The 20,936-nt window shown below is 35.8% G+C and overlaps 2 protein-coding genes across 2 annotated transcripts in view; one reads left to right on the top strand and one right to left on the bottom strand.

Annotated features, from left to right (window-relative positions):
* Nucleotides 1-1,513: 1,513 nt before the first annotated feature.
* memo1 (mediator of cell motility 1) lies at nt 1,514-13,993 on the bottom strand. Its single transcript, XM_073833794.1, has 9 exons — nt 13,670-13,993; nt 10,148-10,229; nt 9,993-10,061; nt 9,771-9,883; nt 9,314-9,425; nt 6,578-6,720; nt 4,206-4,282; nt 3,522-3,626; nt 1,514-3,232 (listed from the first exon to the last, which is right to left on the bottom strand). Exons 1-9 carry the CDS (start codon nt 13,728-13,730, stop codon nt 3,101-3,103), a joined length of 894 nt encoding a protein of 297 aa, XP_073689895.1. The 5' UTR covers nt 13,731-13,993; the 3' UTR covers nt 1,514-3,100.
* Nucleotides 13,994-16,147: 2,154 nt separating this feature from the next.
* The window catches only part of wdr27 (WD repeat domain 27), a 95,525-nt gene continuing 90,736 nt past the window's right edge, over nt 16,148-20,936 (top strand). Inside the window, exon 1 of the mRNA XM_073834599.1 lies at nt 16,148-16,303. Coding sequence (XP_073690700.1) covers nt 16,148-16,303 — 156 coding nt within the window. The remainder of the gene's footprint in view (nt 16,304-20,936) is intronic.

The following is a 20,936-nucleotide window of genomic DNA, read 5'->3' as shown; positions in this document are numbered from 1 at the left end:
GGACAGGCCCCCTTTTCTAAACGACCCTCTTAATAGCTTCCCAAAGGGTACATTTCAACATATTTTGGATAACTAGTGACCTAGAGTGTCCAAAGAAATGCACTGCAGTGTTTTTTCCCCAGATTGAGTAAAAAACCTAGGATTAGTTCACAAAAGTAGTAGTCATTTTTTTTTTTTTTTTTTTTTTACATTTTCTCAATCATTTAACAAAGGGTTTGAGTGACAAAGTCATTAAGAATGAGAAAGCCTATTGTATGCTATAAATATTGTACTTATGTGTAAAAAAAAAAAACATGCAATATACATTAAGCCTTTGAAAATGCAATATTGCCTGCCCCCCAGTGTCTGATTTCTTTCAAAATTCTCAGAGACCTTCAGGGCCTTAAGTCATACAGGCTCACCGAGTTTCTTTCAAATGGACCTCTGTTAAGCTTGTCTAATAGGTGCTTAAATTTCATTGGCCTATGGCGGCCACGTTGTTTGAGATATGCAAATTTCCTTATAGCCACTTGTCCATAGGACAAACAGTTGCGTAGTTATGGCTGTTTTTATGTTTTTTTCCTGTTATAGTGCCAACAAGTGGCCAAGCTCCTCAACTTTTTTCACGAAGAACCTTTTTTTGACCTCAGATATAGCTCTTACATTCGTGTTGTGAGTTGACAAAGATATCTCATTCTATTAAAAAGTTATAGCCATTTTAGTAAAGGCAGCCTTGCCCCTATCAAACGTTTTGGTGTCCTTTTGCGACAGAGATTAGAAAGTTCAACTTTTTTTTTTTAATTATTGATATACACTCTCCAGGGAATCTTCCTGCACTCATTTGGTCCCAATCAGGTGAAAAACCTTGGACTAGTTCGCAAAAGTAGGTTTTTTGTTTGTTTTTTTTAAATAAAAAGCTACATACCCAAAAATTTCACCAAGGTGATGGCAAATCCAGTGGATTTTGTCTGACATGGGCCAAGGGTTCTGACGACATAAAACACTTGAGCTTGACGGTTTAGGAGTTATGAGCGATTCCGTCAAGCCAATTTGGGCGAGCCTTCCTCCAAGTTTCTACGACTTACGGTTTGGTCTGGCCCTTCTAACAATTACAATAGGGTTTCAGCGCTACGCGCTTGAACCCCTAAATAACAATAATGCAAATTCAAGTGGGTGCCATAGCAGATATTCTGTTAACATCCTCATAATGACTGTGAAATGTGTCAAGGATTGTTTCTACTGCCCAAAAAACCTTTTAACTTACATTAAAATTTAATTTGGTTTATTTCATGAACTACAGAATAGAATGTGGTTTAAATTCACACATCATGATTCTGCTATCCTTCAATTAGAAAGGCATGGCAGAGACTACGTCTTAAGAGAGAAGCACATGACTTGTGTTATAATATACGGCATTTTAAATTAATCTCGGCCAACTCTGACTCCAATAACTCAGCAACTGCTCATAAACATGTCAAAAACACAAAAAGGAATTGCAAACAATAAGACAAGCAAAAGAAACACCACAGCTTAGTAACGTTTGTCATTACACTTTATTGTTTCTTTGCAACATCAGCCATGACCCTTGTCATATCTGGCGAGAATTCTGTAATGCTTCAATGTAACCTGAGATTCAAAAATGACTCCGGTAAGGAGCGTTTCGATTAATTTCGACATAGGTTTGACAACGTGTGAACTGTTCATTTCTATGCAATAATAGTTAGAATAATATTAAACGGTGCTAACATTAAAAATAAAAAATTAAACAACTCTAACAGTACAAGAACAGGTGTTGTGCTGGGTGAAGCTGATGAATCTCTTCCCCTACTTTGAAAACGGTAAAAACTGATTCAAGACAGACTAAATCAAGTCTTTTTAGTGGGTAAATGAAGGGTGAAAAGCACAGGACCAAAAATAAAACATGTTTAACACTGACCCAAGGCACATCTGCATGGTGACATGCTTTGTTTTCTGTTTGAGAAATTCAAACCTTGATGGGGATGTACAGGAGCCTTGTCGTTTTCCTTCCAATGATTACCCAGGAAAAATCTTGCTGCGTTGTGCTCTTTGGAAGTAGATGGAGGAGGAAAAGCCAGATAAATGCCTACGCCGTTTAGAAAATCCACCTCTGGCGGTTCCTCGATACGGGTGTGCATCACTAACTACTAGTCAGCTGTTAAACATGGCTGCTAACTTGCGTGAGAAACTAAAATAGTTTCAAATAAACCAAAAAAAAGAATAAAAACAGCCATTTTGAGGCAGTCTGAACGGGGGTCCACCTGCACTGCACTTCCTGTAGACTTCAAACACTACTAAATGCTTCCACACAAGTTTGAGATTATATGATGTCAAACGCATAGTAAAACTAGAAAGCTAAATAACGGTAATCACAAAGAAAAAATAGAACAGAATATAAGAATCAGAAAACAAAATCTTTAATTTGACTACAATAAAAGATTAGATATTTTTTGGTATATCCAGAACAGTGGAGGGTTAGTGGGTTTTGTGTAGCCCTTTAAAAACTACAACAGGACCAACGCAGTAGCTATTACTACAATTCTCAGGGTGTACATGGACATAGCTTGTTGCAGTCTGTCAACTTCCTCCTTCTCGTTATTTATCATTAGGTGAGACGTTATGTAGATTATATATGCAGACTTGCAAAAACAGTGCAATGTCGATGGTTTTACTTCTTTTATTTAAACTTTAAATGTGTCTTGCTTTTAAATTACACAAGGGCTCTTCGGACGTTCCTTGGATGGTCGAATGCAGATTTTGCCTCATTATGACCCTCCAACAAACAAGATAAAGAAAAAACACAACCAAAAATCTGACCTTGCAACACCCAAAAAACTGCGGCTGTACTTCAAGCTATAGCATCATCCAAGTTGCCTCACGTGGAAAACGGGGTACAGGGAAAGCTGGAGGAGGAGGAGGAGGTTAGTATCTAACGTTACATCTGGATTCGGGTTATGTTTGAGGATTCCCAGCTGCGACAAGCTTCGTATGTCCTTCCTAGAGAAGAGGCAGGGGAGGATAGGGATCTGTGGTCAGGAACGGGACAGGTGGGAGGGTTTGGGGGTCTTCTAGGAGGCTCCGCGTCTCCGGGGGAAAGTTCACCTCAATGAACGATGAGAGCTCCAGCAGCGTAACTCACAGAGCTGTCCGACCAGTTTCGGCACTGGCTCGACTGCGCATAGTTTAGGAAAGAGAAGTTCATGTCTATGCCGTTCTTTTTCAGTTCTGCCACGGCCTGATGGAGTGAAGAGAATCAATGGAGAGTCAACACTAAAGAGATGCTTTTAGACCGACAACTGTAATCTTAAAAGCTTCGTAATGAAAGAGCAGGAAGACATTAGTTGAGGGGAAAAAATGCCATTAATAAAAGCCCTGCGACAGTTAAGTGCTAGGCTAATTACCATGCTTACCGACTAGCCATTATTTGTTTTATTTTGCTTTTGCTTTATTAAGTCAACAGCGGTTTCCTTAATAAAATGTCTCAGGGGAAAGTCGTTCATATGAATGATTCATTAGATACTTACATTTAGAAGAACGCCGATGGGATGGCGACCGCAAATAGTATTATGATATTTCTTCAAATAATTGCTAAAGGAGATGGGGTCCAACTGTTCTATAATTCCCATTCCCTAAACAAAAAAAGGAAATTAGCATGCATACATTTCACTGGCATAAACAAAGCTCTTATTACTGGCATTAATAATGTTGTCATTTTTATTTATCACTCTCTAATGTTGCATTTGACGTCTGGTGAAGTTTAATTGCACAACACTACGTGATATAAAATCTTCAACTTTCCAAAAGCAAGATGGATTTTCAGTAACACGATAATGAATGGATATTTCCTAAAAGGAGCTCCAGATCAAACGCGATCCTTGTCCAGTAAATTACCCTACAGAGGCAAAAGTACTGTGCCCAGTTGGTAAGCCTTTAATGAGGTTTGGGTTGCTGAGAACATCTGCTATTTGACAGACTGTCATGGGTGGAAAGTATTAAGTCGGTCTTTGAATCACCGACTTCCACATCACAGTAACCATAACAATGACTTTTTTAGCTCAGAGAAAAATTCCTCACCTTTTTTTTTCGAGAACCACCGATAGGATTAGCACATTGTGTATCCCAAACCAGAATTGGCCACTTGCATGTAAACCCATATGTCAGACATTAAGTGAGTTACCAGAAGGAAAGAGGGAAAGAAACAGGTTTACCATTTTGTCAAGGTGCTCGATAGATCTGTAGATCTCCCCTTGACTTTCATCGTAGTAGGTGTAACGGAAACGTTGACCTGCAGGGAAGACCGAAATGGTTCAAATTAAGCATTTAACCAGAGGAGGCGATAAAAAAACCTTCATTAGGAATATTTGTATGGGTTTCTACCTATTTAGTGCGTTCTAAAACACTCACTAAGCTAGACTAAATGAATGTCATGTCTTTACCCTCTGATGAATGGAAATTAATATATGTGACCTTGGACCACAAAACCAGTCATAATGGTCAATTGATTGAAATTGAGATTTATACCTCATCCATTGATGTATGGTTTGTTAGGATAGGACAATATTTAGCCAACATACAACTATTTGAAAATCTGGAAGGGTGCAAAAAAAAAAAATCTAATCAAAAGTATTAAGACAATTGCCTTTAAGAATGTTCAAATGAAGTTTTTGATATATTTTCGGTAGGAAATTTACAACGTTTCTTCATGAACATGATCTTTACTTAATATCCTCATGATTTTTGGCATAAAAGAAAAATCAATCATTTTGACCCATACAATGTATTGTCGGCTATTGCTACAAATATTCTTGTGCTACTTACAATTGGTTTGTGGTCCAGAGTCACACATAATATATAATAATATACTAAAATATATTCCTCCAAGGAGGCAAGGGAGACAGTGTCTCCTCAATTCATAGTACAAAAAAAACAAAAACAAAGCAATTTTGTAAAACTGTCCAACAGCGACACCAGCAGGTAAAGTTACAGCGGAAGTCCGCATCTCTTTCGCCTGCCCTGAGCCCACTGAGTTTGAATGGGGGGGGGAGTAGCGATATGATTGGACATGATTGGTTATGATCGGTTGTGATTGGTTCATGTGATAAATCCTGTCTCTTTTGTTTGTGCACAATCCGCGTTTGCGAATCAGTCTGAATAAACAATATAATTGTTGTTAATTGGAAGACTACTAAAAACTAAGTTAACAACTCACACACTTATTTATCACCACTTTATCAAGTCAAAATAAAACTTCAATCTTTAATTTTTGCTGCCTTGAATTATTATTTTGGAATTAATGTAAAATGCTTCAAAACACTAAACTCATGAGATTTATACTTGGTTTTAATAAATAGAATAGCCTATTTATTACATTGTTAAAGGAAAAGTTCACTTCCAGAACAAAAAATCACAGCTAATTTACCTCTTGTCATCCAAGATGTTTTGAGGAAAACATTTCAGGATTTCTCTCCATATAGTGGACTTCTATGGTACCTATGAGTTTGAACTTCCAAAATGCAGCTTTAAAGGGCTCTAAACGATCCCAGCCAAGAAAGAAAAGTCTTATCTAGCTAAACGATGGGTTATTTAAAAACTAAATAAATTAAAAAAGAGCTCTGTGTGTACTTGGTGTATTCCGGTTCAAGACAGTTAGGGTAGGTCGATAAACTCCCATCTCTTTTTCATCAAAATCTTTCTTCATCTCTGCAGAAGTACCGACCAAGTGTTTACAAAGTGAACATGCAAAGAAGATCAAACACCCTTTACAAAAAAAAGGTAAAACAGCGATGTAGGATTTTGAAGTTGGAGGAGAAAATGAGATGGGAGTTTTTCGACATACCCTAACTGGCTTGAACAGGAATACACAAAAGTACATGCAGAGCTAGGCAAGACGAGCATTTGAAGTTAAAAAGTATATAAATTGCAAATTTCTTTTTTAGAAAACAACCAATCGTTTCGCTTGATAAGACCCTTCTTCCTTGGCTGGGCTAGTTTAGAGCTCTTTGAAGCTGCATTTAAACTGCATTTTGGAAGTTCAAACTTGCGGGCACCATAGAGGTCAACTATATGGAGAGAAATCCTAAAAATTTTCCTTCAAAAACATAATTTCTTTAGGACTGAAGAAAGCCATGAACATCTTGAGTGACAAGGGGGTGAGTAAATTATCTGTTAATATTTGTTCTGGAAGTGAACTTCCCTTTTAATGTAAAAATACAATATAGATATTTTTATTCTGGTAGTGTAAGTAATGTTTATTTAACAAAGAAAATGTGACTGGTGACTTAAAAAATAAAAAAATAAAAAAAATGTAAAACTGATGCATACTGAATGAAAAAAAAAAAAATATTATGCATACAAGAACTACCGAAAGTCATGTGATAAATCATCACGGATCCAATGTCTTGATTAGTTCCAGAGCTAAACCCTAGTAGATTTACTGTCGACAAGATGTCCGCATCTTGTCTGCACTAACGTTTCATTTCAACAAACAGGAAATTCTTCACCGATTTCTGGCTATAATTGATATTAACCATTTTCCGTTTTTTGACAGCTGAAAAATTAAAGTGTGTGAGTGGACACAAACCCCAGTGGCAGAAGTCAGAGGAGATGATGAAAAGATTAGAAGGGTCAGCCAGGTATTTGCTAAGCAGCTTGCCATATTCCTGCTCTTTAGATTCACTCAGAGCTCCAACCAGCACAGGGACGATGCTGAACTCATCTTTATGGCTGTTTTTGAAAAACAGAGCAGAGAACGGAATCATTCGTCAAGTCCCAGATGCAGATTTGACATTTGCATGTTTATAAATATTTCTGTGTCAATGAGTTTGGCATCTCGAAGCCATGTCAAATCAATAGTTCTATAAAGGTTTTCAGCTTTCCAAATTGCTGAGGTGTGAGAATAAAATGTGGCGCAAAATAAAAAAAAATACCCTTAAAACCTTCAGAAATAGTACAGTTGCTCAGCAACTAATTGCTCTGCTTAGAAAAAAATTACCTAAATGTCTAATCTAACAAATTGGGGGGGGATGTTAACTTTCCTATGCCCACATACTGTACTGAATGGAAAAATAAAAGCGGTTGGTGGCTCCTGCATTAATATAAAAAAAAAAAACACACAACAACAACAGAACATCCATCACGGCAAACTAATTAGAGGCACCGCACTAGGTAAACAGATCCTGACAACATAATTAGTGGTTCTGGCAGAGATGAATGAGCATAAGAGTGCGACTATGGGTCAATAACGCTGCTCATGGCCTCTGCATAGAGATGAGGTGAAACTTTGATATATCCTTCTTTCTTCTCTTTTAATTTACATTCTTTCCCTGGGCAAATTCTGTCCTACACAAGGACGTGTATGTCTTATAGAGAGACTACAGCAGGTAGACACATTGGATAATTAGAGGAAACTACAAAAGGCTATATCATATATGAGCCTTTCTACAGACAACTAAAAAACACTTTTATGAGTACATGTTTGATGTGTAGATGTGTGAGTAGATAGGTCTGAAAAATCTGTGTATCATCAAGGAAGGAACGTCATCACTGAACACCTTTTTTCTGCAATTTAGCATGTTTTTGGTAGTTCCATAACATGACATTTAGTTTTTATATTTATACCACTGTTCAAAACTGTGTTCGCTAATCATGTGCTGATTAGCATCTTTGAACTAGGTTCAAAATTATCTAAAATGGTCACTACTGTCATTTGGTGAAGTTTCGGTAGTGGCCTCTTTGTTTTTTGGGTGTTATCCCATAGAATTGTCACTACCGAACAGTGTTGGGAGTAACACATTACAAAAGTAATATATTACAGTAGTTTATTACTTTTTGTTGTAATGCGGTAATATAACGAATTACTAGTACAATTTGGGTAATAATATTACTCGTTACAATCTCAGTAACGCAAGTTACATCAACATATTTTAACTCAAAATTAATTTGTGAATTAAAAAAAGTCCACGAGTAAAATATTTTGTCTTCCTGTTGCTGGAATTCGATGGTTGAGACGGATTCTGCATTTGTGAGATAGACACACTCCCGTTATGGAGAAATACATGGAAAACTCCTGGAAACACCTGGGCTGGTGCCATTAACACAACACTAAACTAACGAAAAGAGCTGCGTAGTCGGAGTAGAGAAAAAAAATTACCAATGAATCCTTAACTTTGAAATCAATATGATCAACTTTTTTGCCTTTTACAAAGAGAAACTGCATTTGAAATCAACAAATCTAAACTACACTTGAAATATTGTTAAAAATGTAACTGTTATGGATTTACCTCAGAAAAAAATGTAATAAATAGCAAAAACATATATTTACAATCTAGATGTAAGCAAAATCTTAATAGATTAATATAACCCTTCTAAATAAATTATTATTACTGTGTTTCAGTAGTGAAAAATCTGGGAAGAGGACAAATATTCTAAAACGTAATACATACATACAGATATTTTGTAAAAAGACATTTTTTTCCAAGACGTTTCCAACTATGACTTTGGACTAATTCTGTAGAATGGCCCATGTCGGTTTGCTATAACGCAACAGTTATACGCAAGGTGAGACTTTGCATGTAACACCTTGATAAATGTAAATGTAGCACCATTAATATTCTTGGTTCCTTTAGTGAAACCACAACAACATTTGTTATTTTATTTCCTAAATAAAAGTTTAATACACTACCATTTAAAAGCTTTAGACCTGTAACATGTTTTTCTTTGTAAGAAATCTTACCAAGGTTACATTTACTTAAAAACAGTACAATACTGTGAAATATTATTACAATTAAGAATAACTGCACTGTCCTGTGATGACAAAGCTGATTTTTTGGCAGCCATTACTTTGGTCTTTAGTGTCACATAATTCTTAAGAAATCATGCTGATATGCTGATTATTATCAACACTGAAAATAGTATTAATATTGTGGTGGATTTCTCAGGATTCTTGAAAAAAAAAATGCATTTATTTGAAAAAGTGTTTTTCAAATGTTTAAAGTATTGAGTCTTCCCAAAACCCAAAGTATTCAATGGATAATTCATGTTGTTCCAAACCTCTTCGATTGACTTTCTTCAGTAAATCACCAAAAGTATTTCTGATATTTTGAAGAAAATAACTTATGCACATAATGGAAGTCAATAGGGATCAAAAAAAAAGAAAACACTGAGATATTTTATAAAGTATCTTTTTTGTGTTCCACAGAAGAAAGAAAGTCATACAGGTTTGTAACAACATCACGGTGAGTAAATAATTACAGAATCTCAATTTTTCCGTAAACTGACTTAACAGTCCAGATAGAGATATTCAATATTTGGTTGTTACCTCTCCATGGCTTTAGCGGTATAAGGCAGGTGCATCTCAATGCTGTGTTCGTCTTCGTCTGTCTGCAGACTCATTCTTTCAAACATGCCTGTTTTCCACAGATCAGCATAAACTGCCGGAGAAAGAGATGGGGCAGTGGCAATTAAAGCCCTTGTGTTTTGCATTGAGGAGTAACAATATTACACAAATATTAATATGAACGCCATCAGAAAAGATGATCTCTCATATTACTTTGTTGCACATTCATCATGTTTATAGCAAGAACACTATGAAATAATAACCAATATAGTCAATTACAACTTGAAAATGTTGCAATCTCTTCTACAAAGCTTAGTTTGAGAGCAAATGAGCCAGGGATAAAAAAAAAAAAAACACAATCTGGGCGACATCTTTCTGAGTGAGCATTGTTATTCCATCAGCATTTAATCCTGCTAAGGGAGAAAATGAGTTTCCTTACCCTTCTGGTCGATCCTCAGGTCGTACAGTGGTGTTCTGTAGACCTCGGCGGGGGAGAGGGCACAACGAGACAGCGGCACATGGTGAGAGGGGCCAAGAATGAACACCCTCCGACTGATAAATAAGAGAGCGCTGCGGTTACCTCTCTCCCCACGGCAAACTCTAACATTACGGCTACTTCAAGAGAATTTAAAGAAGCTCTGATGACAGGAGAGGCACTTACGTGATAGAGGGGTCCACCTGCTTGTAGGCGTGGGCGGCACACGCGCCGCAGTAAGTGTAGCCAGCGTGCCTGCAAAAGACAGTGGTTTAAGAATAGAGAAACACAAAGGAAACAGAAGGGGGAAAATAATGTTTGTCTGCTTTCACTCCACATACGGTGCTATTATGGCTCTAGCTGGACCGACTGTAGATTGTGCTTGAGATAACCAGCCCTCGAGTTGTGCGTTAAGCTGGGATCCTAGTCGCAAAGATGGAGAAAAATGTCATTAGCAAATATCAGAGACGCAGACATAGTTTTACCACTCTGACACTTCAGCTGGGAATATTACTTGAATGTCTTCCAAATGTAGCTTGTACAGTACCATTTTCACTATGTAGAAGTATTTTAATGCCATCCTTTAAAATCTACAACATAAAAAAGACCATGTTCATTATATATTACTTTTCAAGACAAATATTGTGTAAATATTCATGTAGTCTCAAAAAACCATGCTCTTTTCTGATGTTATATTAAAATGTGCTTAATATTCCTCCCTAATTTCCAAAATTACAAAAAAATCTTATTACTGCTATACTAAAAAAACAAAAAACACCTTCAAGCTAAAATATCTTATTATTCATCTGTGTATTTCTCTTCTAATTATAAATCAGTCAAACAAACAATGATGCAATAGGTGAAATGGCTGTCCTGAATGTTGATTTCAGCAATAATTCAGCCTCAGACTGTGCTATTGTGCCATTTCTAATGACTTTTTTATCTGGGTCTGACAGGACAAGATAACAGTTTTGAGAACCAGTGAACAGATGAACTTCAGCTGATTCTGTAAAAAGGAATAAGAAGAATGCAACCAATTTGGTGAAATATTAGCAGTTGTTAATCAAATCTTTACACTGTAATAAATCGTGGCATTACATCACTAGAGATCATTTAAAAAGCAGTCTGGTCTGAATATTGATGCATGTGCAAATGCATTCATTTGTGTCTGAGTGATATGGATTATTATGGCTTATGCGTACATTAATATATAAAATGTTAGGTGGTTGATTGTGGTTATAGTGCTGTTTTTATATAATGCAGAGTGAGATCGTTTATTCTAGCACATAGACTGTATGACAAATACAGACGAATAAACAACAAATTTATACATAAAACTGGGTTTTAAAAAAATGGTAAAAGGTTTGCTGAGACCTGGTCAATATACACTACCAGTCAAAAGATTTTTAATGTTTTTTAAAGTTTTTTCTGCTCACCCAGTCTGCATTTATTTGATCCAATGTACAGCAAAAACTGTATTTAAATATATTTTACTATTTAAAATGTTTTAGATTTGAATATATTTTAAAATGTCATTTATTCCTGTAATTTCAAAGCTGAGTTTTTAGCATTATTACTCCAGTCACATAATCATTCTAATATTCTGATTTGCTGCTCAAAAACATTATTTTGTTAAAAACAGCCAAGTAGATTTTTTCAGCTTTCTTTGATGAATAGAGGTATAGAAGAACAGCATTTATCTGAAATAAAAATCTTTTGTAACATTATAAATGTCTATTCTTTTTACATCTATCGTTTTTCTTTTTATTTATTACACACTTAACAAAAAAAACACTAGCTTGCTCTATTCTATCCGTTTTCTTTTATTTACTATATAATTTAAAAAAACTTGCTACGTATACTGCATTAAGCTAATCTGAGATTTGTCATAGCACTTACATAGCATTGTTCATTTATTTTGATTGCTTCCATTGTCTTAATTTCCAAAGTATTAATTTCTTTCCAAAAAAAAAAATTATACTGACTCTGACTAAGCTTTTGAATGGTATATAGTGTATAATGTTACAAAAGCTTTTTATTTCAGATAAATGCTGAGCTTTAGATTTTTCTATTCTTTGATCACAGGAATAAATTAAAATTTAAAATCTATTCAAATAGAAAACAGTTATTTTAAATAGTAAAAATATTTCAAGATTGTTCTGTTTTTGCTGTACTTTGGATCAAATAAATGCAGGCTTGGTGAGCAGAAGAGACTTCTTTAAGATTTGCCTTACAACTCTTACTGTTCAAAAACTTTTGACTGGTAGTTTCAGTCTAGAATATATGAGGAATACCAATATAGCAGTATGTAACACTTTAAATGTATACCATTTTATTTTATAATATTATACATAAAATGCCATTATTCATTAACATTGACTGTGCAATTTGTCCAACTAACATACTCCTAGCTAGTAGTACAGTCGACTGCCAGGTGAATAACTAGGCCTAGTCAAATTCTGAAAACTGTAAGTGAAGACAAAAGGCATGTTCATACATGTCTGATATAATTACTCAGTATGTGTAAAATCATTACAAAAGCAGAACTCACCAGACTTTTTCATTACATTATATTATGAGCTGGAGACAGGCCTTCTAAAATAAATATGCAAACACTCAAAAATGTGTGTTTTGGACAAAACTAAGAGCTTTAAAGATAGTGACAGCTTACAGAATGCAGACCACCATGTAATGCCCAGCAGACTGACTTCTGTACGGTGTAAATATACGTGATCTAGTTTGTGTATGTGTGTAGCACTGGGCTTTTGTCATGCATCCTTTGTTACTGCATGGGAGGAAGAGAAAAAAAAAACACCACCGGCCCTCTAAAGACTTTCATGTGCTGACTGTGCTCACTGTATTTACTGGAATAGAGCTGCACATAAATGCTGACCGATATAACAATAAACACACCATTACTTGACATCAATAATAATGAAAAACATGGTTTTATTCCCTATGAAAACACAGCTGTCATGTACAGCTATCATATGAACTTCATTAAATAGCTTTAGCCGTTAGCAGGGTAAATCCAGCCTTCTGATTTGCGACAGAAGTTAATCTATCTGGATTTACTGATCCGGTAAAGTAGGGCTGGGTAAAGTTAGCGTTGATGGTATATTAATCTGTGGTATTAGTTTGTGTAGTTGGCGTGTGAGAGATTCACACACACCGGCTATAGGCTAACCAGCTAACTGTTGGCCTGTTTTTGTTCTCAGCTGCTATTACACACACACACAAGCTACACATATACAACAGGAACACAAAAATAGACAACAACATGAGACAAATGTGAGAGAAACACACAGTCTGGTCGATTAATAATGGCCGTTGAATTTAAATGCAAGCGGTTCTAGTTTGCTCAATGAAAAGCAGAAATAATTCTTCAAAAACATTTAAAGCAATTGATAGAGTGATAGAATAATCACCTAAATGGTAACACTAATTAAACGACATTTTAAGAACCATGTCCACTTTTTGTAGATTTAGATTAATTACTAAACTGAATAAAATCTCTTTAAAGTGATTTTCTAACAAAATAAAGCTAATATGTTTTAGTTGGCATTTTAAAAAATGAAAGTTCAGTCAGTTCAGAAAAAGCTACAAATATAAAGAATCTCGCCCTATGGTCTTTAAACCATTTTAGGCAGAGCCATTTAATAATTCCCAGCTGATCGCACAGGCTGTGTCTAAAAACAAAGTGAGCTGCCTACCTAGGCAGCATTTTTGAGCGAGCTGAACGTTCCAAAAATGCTGTCTATGTAGGCAGCTCACCAGGTTTTGAGACACCGCCAGACACACACACTGGTGTAAGCAGCACACCGGACCTCAGGCCCGGGCCGCTCTCGGGTCTCTGGCTCTACCTGAGGCCGTGTACCAGCTGCCGGCGTGGCTCGCTTCTCTGCACACCATCCGGTTCGACATCTTGGTGCCCGCGCCGCCTATCTTGGTCCAATAAAACCTCGTCGGTGGGGGGAAGAATGAACTAAAAACACTAGGAAAATATGCTAGCTCAAAAAGTATATGCCTGTGCTGAAGCTGCGTGCCAAGGGAAGGACTATTTTATATAATCTTGATATAAATGTGAGACATATAAGTGGCGATACGCAAAAATATAAAGAGGTTGATAGTCTGGCTGTGAAGAACAAAGATCCGACCAGTTCATCCGCTCGCTGCCAAGTTTGTCTCTGTTATCCGGATGGGCTGGTTTGGCCCATCTCGGCTTCCGTTCTGTCAGAAAAAATGGGCGGGTAAGAGTTGATTGACTGACCGAAGCGAGAGACTGATTGGTCCATTAGGATTAGGGGCGTTTCCAAAGAGATGCATATGTAGATATCGCTTTTGTGATTGGATAGCTCAGTATGTTTGGCTAAGACTCATTGGCGGAAACAGATGTGGGCGTGGACTCGCAGATGGCTTCGTGAAAACATTCAGCTTTTTTAACATTTACGTAGGATTAAAGACACTTTTGGTACTGAACAAATATATGATTTGTAAAGTGAAACGACAATGGAGTCATTGTGTTTTTAATTTAAAGACTCAGATTACACAAACACTCGCAACTTTGTTAAAGACGTCGTTGGTTTGTTATTGTGAACACGAGGATAAAAAATTGACAACATGCTAAAACTTCATTTTTATATGTATAAAATTAGATGATAGAAATTAATACTTTTATTTAGCAAGGATGCTTTAAAATGATCGAAAGTGATAAGAAAGACGTATAATATTACAGAAGATTTCTATGCTGAATTCTATTCAATTCTATTCTTCTGAACTTCTATTCATCAAATAATAATAATAATAATAATAATAATTATACTCAGCTGTTTTCAACATAATAATACATGTTTTTGAGTAGCAAATCAGAATATTATAATGATTTCTGTGGGATCATGTGACTGGAGTAATGATGCTAGAAATTTAGCTTTAAAATCACAGGAATAAATTGCATTTTAAAATATATTTAAATAGAAAACAGTTATTTTAAATAGTAAAAATATTTCGAAATGTTACCGTTTTGTTCTGTACTTTGTATCAAATAAACGCAGGCTTAGTGAGCAAAAGAGACTTCTTTAAAAAACATAAAAAAAACTTACTGTTCAAAAACGTTTGAATGGTAGTGTATATATCTTTTACAAGAACCTCTAACCACGTCGACGTTGTTATTATTATCATTATTATTATTATTATTATTATTACTACTACCATCATCACTGTTATTAAATAAATGTTAATTGTAATTCAATTTCAATGTACATTCTGGTTGACTGACTGACTGCAGTCAAAGACTATAGAATACCTTAAAGGGACTTTGCTGCAGTTTACCAGCAGAGGGCATCGTTGCATAGAAAATGAATTACCTGTCCCTTTTAACTAGTATTGTTTCCTAAAGGTTTACGTTAGTTGGGCAGTTTGTGTAAATAATGGTTCAGAGGCAATATATCTGCTGCTTTACGAATCATATGGATGTATCCAAGTGAAACCAATCAGTCAAGTCGTCAGTTACTGGTCTTTATATTAGACTTTACCAATAATAATGGTTGTTATCTAGACATTAAATAATCTCTGCAAAAAAAAAAAAAACAGAGACACAAAATTCCCACAATACTACTATATCGTGTACTCATGTAACGTTATGTTTTCACTGTACACTGCACTCACAGTGAAATAATAAATAAACAAATCAAATCACCGAGACACGCAAACAGTACAATACTTAAAGTTAGCAATTGTCCCTTCTGTTGTGCCGTCCAGAAAAGTTACGTTTCCAAAGCAACAAGGACGCGGGGTCACAAGCCAAAAACTTTATTTACAAACTACATAGACAGTGTAACTATATATATGGATTACTTTTGTAATGTTTGAAACACCAATACATTTTACTTTCAGGTGATGAACGGAATGCTTTTGCAGCTGATGTCTCTAGGACTTTCCACAAAATACGGCCTAACGTTAAACTAAAACAACGTAAGGCTAGTTTTCAACAGATGGTTAGTAAAAGCAGGTGCGTAACTTTTAGAAGAACTGCGGATTCGTCTTAATTCAAGCTGACTAGAGGCTAGCTAGTTAGCTAGGGACTGTTTTGCTAGTGTGTAGTTATTAATAAACAAGTGTGTCCCATATATTGCAAACAATATATACTTGTATCCACTTTTTTAATATAGTGGGTATCTTATCCACTTATGCTTTAAAAAGTCTAATGGGTCACCACCATTGTTCACTGTATTCATGGAATGTGCTCATTAACTGGGCCAGTTTGATGTCATCTTGCCCTGCTCAACATTCAAGCACTTTGTTCTATTCAGACTTCCTTATTGTGTGTTGTTACAGGGGTCTCCATGGCTGCTGTGACTTCAGTGCAGTATTTTATTGAGAGGTTCTCTGTGACTTGCGACAAGCCAGTATCCCATCTGCAGCTGGCCTGCTGTCCTTCTCACTGTGCTGTCCCATGGCAGGACAAGAATATAAGGATTTATGAAAACAACAACCTGGAGGTCTTTGTACATCTATAACTATTTTCAACAAACAAATATATGTATATAAAGTATTTACACTATCAGATTTTTTATGTTTTTTTTAAAGAAGTCTCTTCTGCTTATTAAGCCTGCATTTATTTGATCCAAAATACAGAAAAAGCAGTAATATTGTGAAATATTTTTACTATTTAAAATAACTGCTTTCTGTTTGAATATGTTTTAAATTTTAATTTATTCTTGTGGTCAAAGCAAAATTTCCAATGTCATTACTCCAGTCTTTAGTGTCACATGATCCTTCAGAAATCATTTTGATATGTTAATTTGCTGTTCAAGAAACATTTATTATTATGTTGGCTTGGAGAAGCCAACATATTGTTATGCTATTTAAACTTATTATTATTATGTTGGCTTGGAGAAGCCAACATATTGTTATGCTATTTAAACTTATTATTATGTTGGCTTGGAGAAGCCAACATATTGTTATGCTATTTAAACTTATTATTATTATTATTATGTTGGCTTGGAGAGCCAACATACTGTTATGCTATTTAAACTTATTATTATGTTGGCTTGGAGAGCCAACATACTGTTATGCTATTTAAACTTATTATGTTGGCTTGGAGAGCCAACATACTGTTATGCTATTTAAACTTATTATGTTGGCTTGGAGAAGCCAACATATTGTTATGCTATTTAAACTTATTATTATTATTAAACTTCTTCTGAGACTAAAATTCTATACGCTACTCCTCCTAGAGCTTTAAGGCTACAAGCCCCAAACTCGGCGGAGCCCTGGGCCCTGGTCACGAAAGTGTTGCTATATCTTTTTGGAATGATCAGACTTACAGTTGATTTAATATTAATTTTTTTACATGAAAAATTTCTATGGGATTTCAATGGGCTGAGAAAAAATGCGCCATCTAAAGGCGCAATACCTCTCCACTGAAGAGGCGGGACTCAAACCTCTTGCTTACAGTCACTCTGAAATCGGTGGAAATACAAATAAATACCGCTTTTTAAAATTTAAATATTACAGCGATTTAACTCTAAATACCCATTAGAACACATCAACAGCTAAATTCAGTGGTTTGAGAGCAGTTCTTGTAAAAGGAAAGCTTGCACCCTTCAGCGAGTGTACAAGCCGTCAGCACGAACTCTCTCTGTATGTGCTCATAAACAAAATAATTTGCACGAATTAGAACGCCTTTAAAATTAATATATTTCAGCGATTTATTTGTAAATACCCATTAGAACACATCAACAAATCAGCCTTTTGTGATCTGTTTTATTTCAAAGTTAACTTAGCTCCGAGCCGTGAAGCTCGTCTGTATAACACACATTTGCTGAAGACAGTGCTTTAACGTTACCCGACTGAGAATTAGACTGCACGTCTTTTAAAAGCATTTAAATAAAAACACTCCAGCGATCCAACACAATAAATATAAAATAATATTTTAAAGAACTACATTAGCTGCAAATGAGCTATTCAATAGGTTTCACTAACGAACATGTTACCAAGCTGTGACCCACACTTTCACTTTGACTTCGGTGGAAAATGCATATAAATAACGCCTTTAAAATTACAATATTCCAGCCATTTAATTTTAAATACCCATTAGAACACATCAAGACCTGAATTCAGCTGTTTGAGCGAATTTATTCAAAACCCTAAGCATTTCCTTCACCGCGTACAGATTGCTTTCAACGAGTATACATGGAGACGAACGACATAATTTGCACGAATTAGAACGCCTTTAAAATTACAATATTGCAGCGATTTAATTCATTCCACCCATTAGAAAATATCAACAGCTAAATGCAGTTGTTTGTGAGTTTTTTTTTTTTCATACAGAGAGCGCTGTGTTCAGCAGTGTAGACATGAGCTCCGAGATGTCCGTCTGAGAATTATACATGACTGAACGTCTTTTAAAGGCGTGTAAATACAAACACTCCAGCGATTGCACACAATAAATATAGAAGAATATTTTAAAGACCTGCATTGGGTGCAAATGACTTTTTTCATAGGCTTAACGAACTAACAGGAGATGCACGGCTGCATTTATGTGTCTGTTAACAAAGACATCATTTGCACGTCTTTTAAAGGTATTTTAATACAAACACTCCAGCGATTCCACACAATAAATATAGAAGAATATTTTAAAGACCTACATTGAGTGCAAATGACTTTTTTCACAGGCTTAACTAACTAACATTGAATGCACTGCTCAGTCTTCGTCTGCATCAAAGACATCATTTGCACGTCTTTTAAATGTATTTAAATACAAACACTCCAGCGATTAAACACAATAATAGTAGAGTAATATATTACACAGCTTAAATGCTTGCTTATTTCTGCTTTTAGGCTCAACCGCACAGCAACGCGTCGTGGCTTTCAAGCACCCGCTGCACACTTGTTGTATGGCAAGGCGTTTTAACCTAAAATACACATAAATCCTCTATGGCAAGCTGTTTTAGCCTAAAATATACTAAGTATTACTTTTCGTGATAGCATTTTTACTAGCAACAATTCAATCAGAGAGCTCTAAGTGTTCTGGGCTGGCCCTTTTGCCCGAAGGCTGCCCGGTTTGCTTCTCCAAGCCAACATTTAAAGTTTGTCATCGAACTTTAGCTTCTAGTTATTATTAAACTTCTTCTGAGACTAAAATTCTATACGCTACTCCTCCTAGAGCTTTAAGGCTACAAGCCCCAAACTCGGCAGAGCCCTGGGCCCTGGTCACCAAAGTGTTGCTATATCTTTTTGGAATGATCAGACTTACAGTTGATTTAATATTAATTTTTTTACATGAAAAATTTCTATAGGATTTCAATGGGCTGAGAAAAAATGCGCCATCTAGAGGCGCAATACCTCTCGACTGAAGAGGCGGGACTCAAACCTCTTACTTACACTCACTCTGAAATCGGTGGAAATACAAATAAATACCGCTTTAAAAATTTAAATATTACAGCGATTTAACTCTAAATACCCATTAGAACACACATCAACAGCTGAATTCAGTGGTTTGTGAGTAGTTCTTGTAAAAGAAAAGCTCGCACCCTTCAGCGAGTATACGAGCCGTCAGCATGAACTCTCTCTGTATGTGCTCATAAACAACATAATTTGCACGAATTAGAACGCCTTTAAAATTAATATATTTCAGCGATTTATTTGTAAATACCCATTAGAACACATCAACAAATCAGCCTTTTGTGATCTGTTTTATTTCAAAGTTAAAGCACTGTCTTCAGCAAATGTGTTATACAGACGAGCTTTCAAGGCTCGGAGCTAACTTACCCGACTGAGAATTATACATGACTGCACGTCTTTTAAAAGCATTTAAATAAAAACACTCCAGCGATCCAACACAATAAATATACAAGAATATTTTAAAGAACTACATTAGCTGCAAATGAGCTATTTAATAGGTTTCACTAACGAACGAGCTGTGACTTACTTTCACTTTGAACTCGGTGGAAAATGCATATAAATAACGTCTTTAAAATTACAATATTCCAGCCATTTTATTGTAAATACCCATTAGAACACATCAAGACCTGAATTCAGCTGTTTGAGCGAATTTATTGAAAACCCTAAGCATTTCCTTCACCGCGTACAGATTGCTTTCAACGAGTATACATGGAGACGAACGACATAATTTGCACGAATTAGAACGCCTTTAAAATTACAATATTGCAGCGATTTAATTCATTCCACCCATTAGAAAATATCAACAGCTAAATGCAGTTGTTTGTGGGCATTTTGTTTTCATACAGAGAGTGTTAGACATGAGCTCCGAGATGTCAGTCTGAGAATTATACATGACTGCACGTCTTTTAAAGGCATTTAAATAAAAAACACTCCAGCGATTCAACACAATAAATATAGAAGAATATTTTAAAGACCTACATTGGGTGCAAATGACTTTTTTCATAGGCTTAACTAACTAACATGAGATGCACGGCTGCATTTATGTGTCTGTTAACAAAGACATCATTTGCACGTCTTTTAAAGGTATTTTAATACAAACACTCCAGCGATTCAACACAATAATAGTACAGTCATATAATAAAAAGGTTAAATGCTTGAATATTTCTGCTTTTCGGCTCAACCGCACAGCAACGCGACGCGGCTTTGAAGCAGGCGCTCATCGCATATTCCAGTATGGCAAGCTGTTTTAACCTAAAATACACACACGATCCTCTATGGCAAGCTGTTTTAGCCTAAAATAAACTAAGCATTTCTAGAGAGCTCTAAGTGTTCTGGGCTGGCCCTTTTGCCCCAATGCTGCCCGGTTTGGCTCTCCAAGCCAACATTTAAAGTTTGTCATCGAACTTTAGCTTCTAGTTATTATTATTATTATTATATGTTATTATTCTTATGGTACACGAATTTACAAACGCTACTCCTCCTAGGGCTTGAATGCCACAAGCCCCAAACTTGGCAGATACCTGGGTCCTGCTCTGAAGTTAGTTGCTATATCTTTTTAGACTGATCAGACTTACAGTTGATTTATTATTAATTTTTGAATATGACACATTTCCCAATGAATTACATGGGCTGAGAAAAAATGCGCCCTCTAACAGTAATACCTCTCGACTGAAGAGGCGGGACTCAAACCTCTCACTTACAGTCACTCTGAAATCGGTGGAAATA

This window comes from Garra rufa, chromosome 2, assembly GCF_049309525.1.
Source record: "Garra rufa chromosome 2, GarRuf1.0, whole genome shotgun sequence".
Taxonomy (NCBI): domain Eukaryota; kingdom Metazoa; phylum Chordata; class Actinopteri; order Cypriniformes; family Cyprinidae; genus Garra; species Garra rufa.
This window is presented reverse-complemented; position numbering and strand designations above follow the sequence as displayed.

Excerpts from the sequence above, each read along its gene's own strand:
- memo1 (XM_073833794.1), bottom strand. The coding sequence starts at position 13,730 with ATGTCGAACCGGATGGTGTGCAGAGAAGCGAGCCACGCCGGCAGCTGG. Across the intron at positions 4,283-6,577 it reads CTCTGACTTCTGCCACTGGG|GTCAACGTTTCCGTTACACC; the intron begins GTTTGTGTCCAC and ends TCTTCCCTGCAG. Across the intron at positions 3,233-3,521 it reads CCATCGGCGTTCTTCTAAAT|GCCGTGGCAGAACTGAAAAA; the intron begins GTAAGTATCTAA and ends TCACTCCATCAG.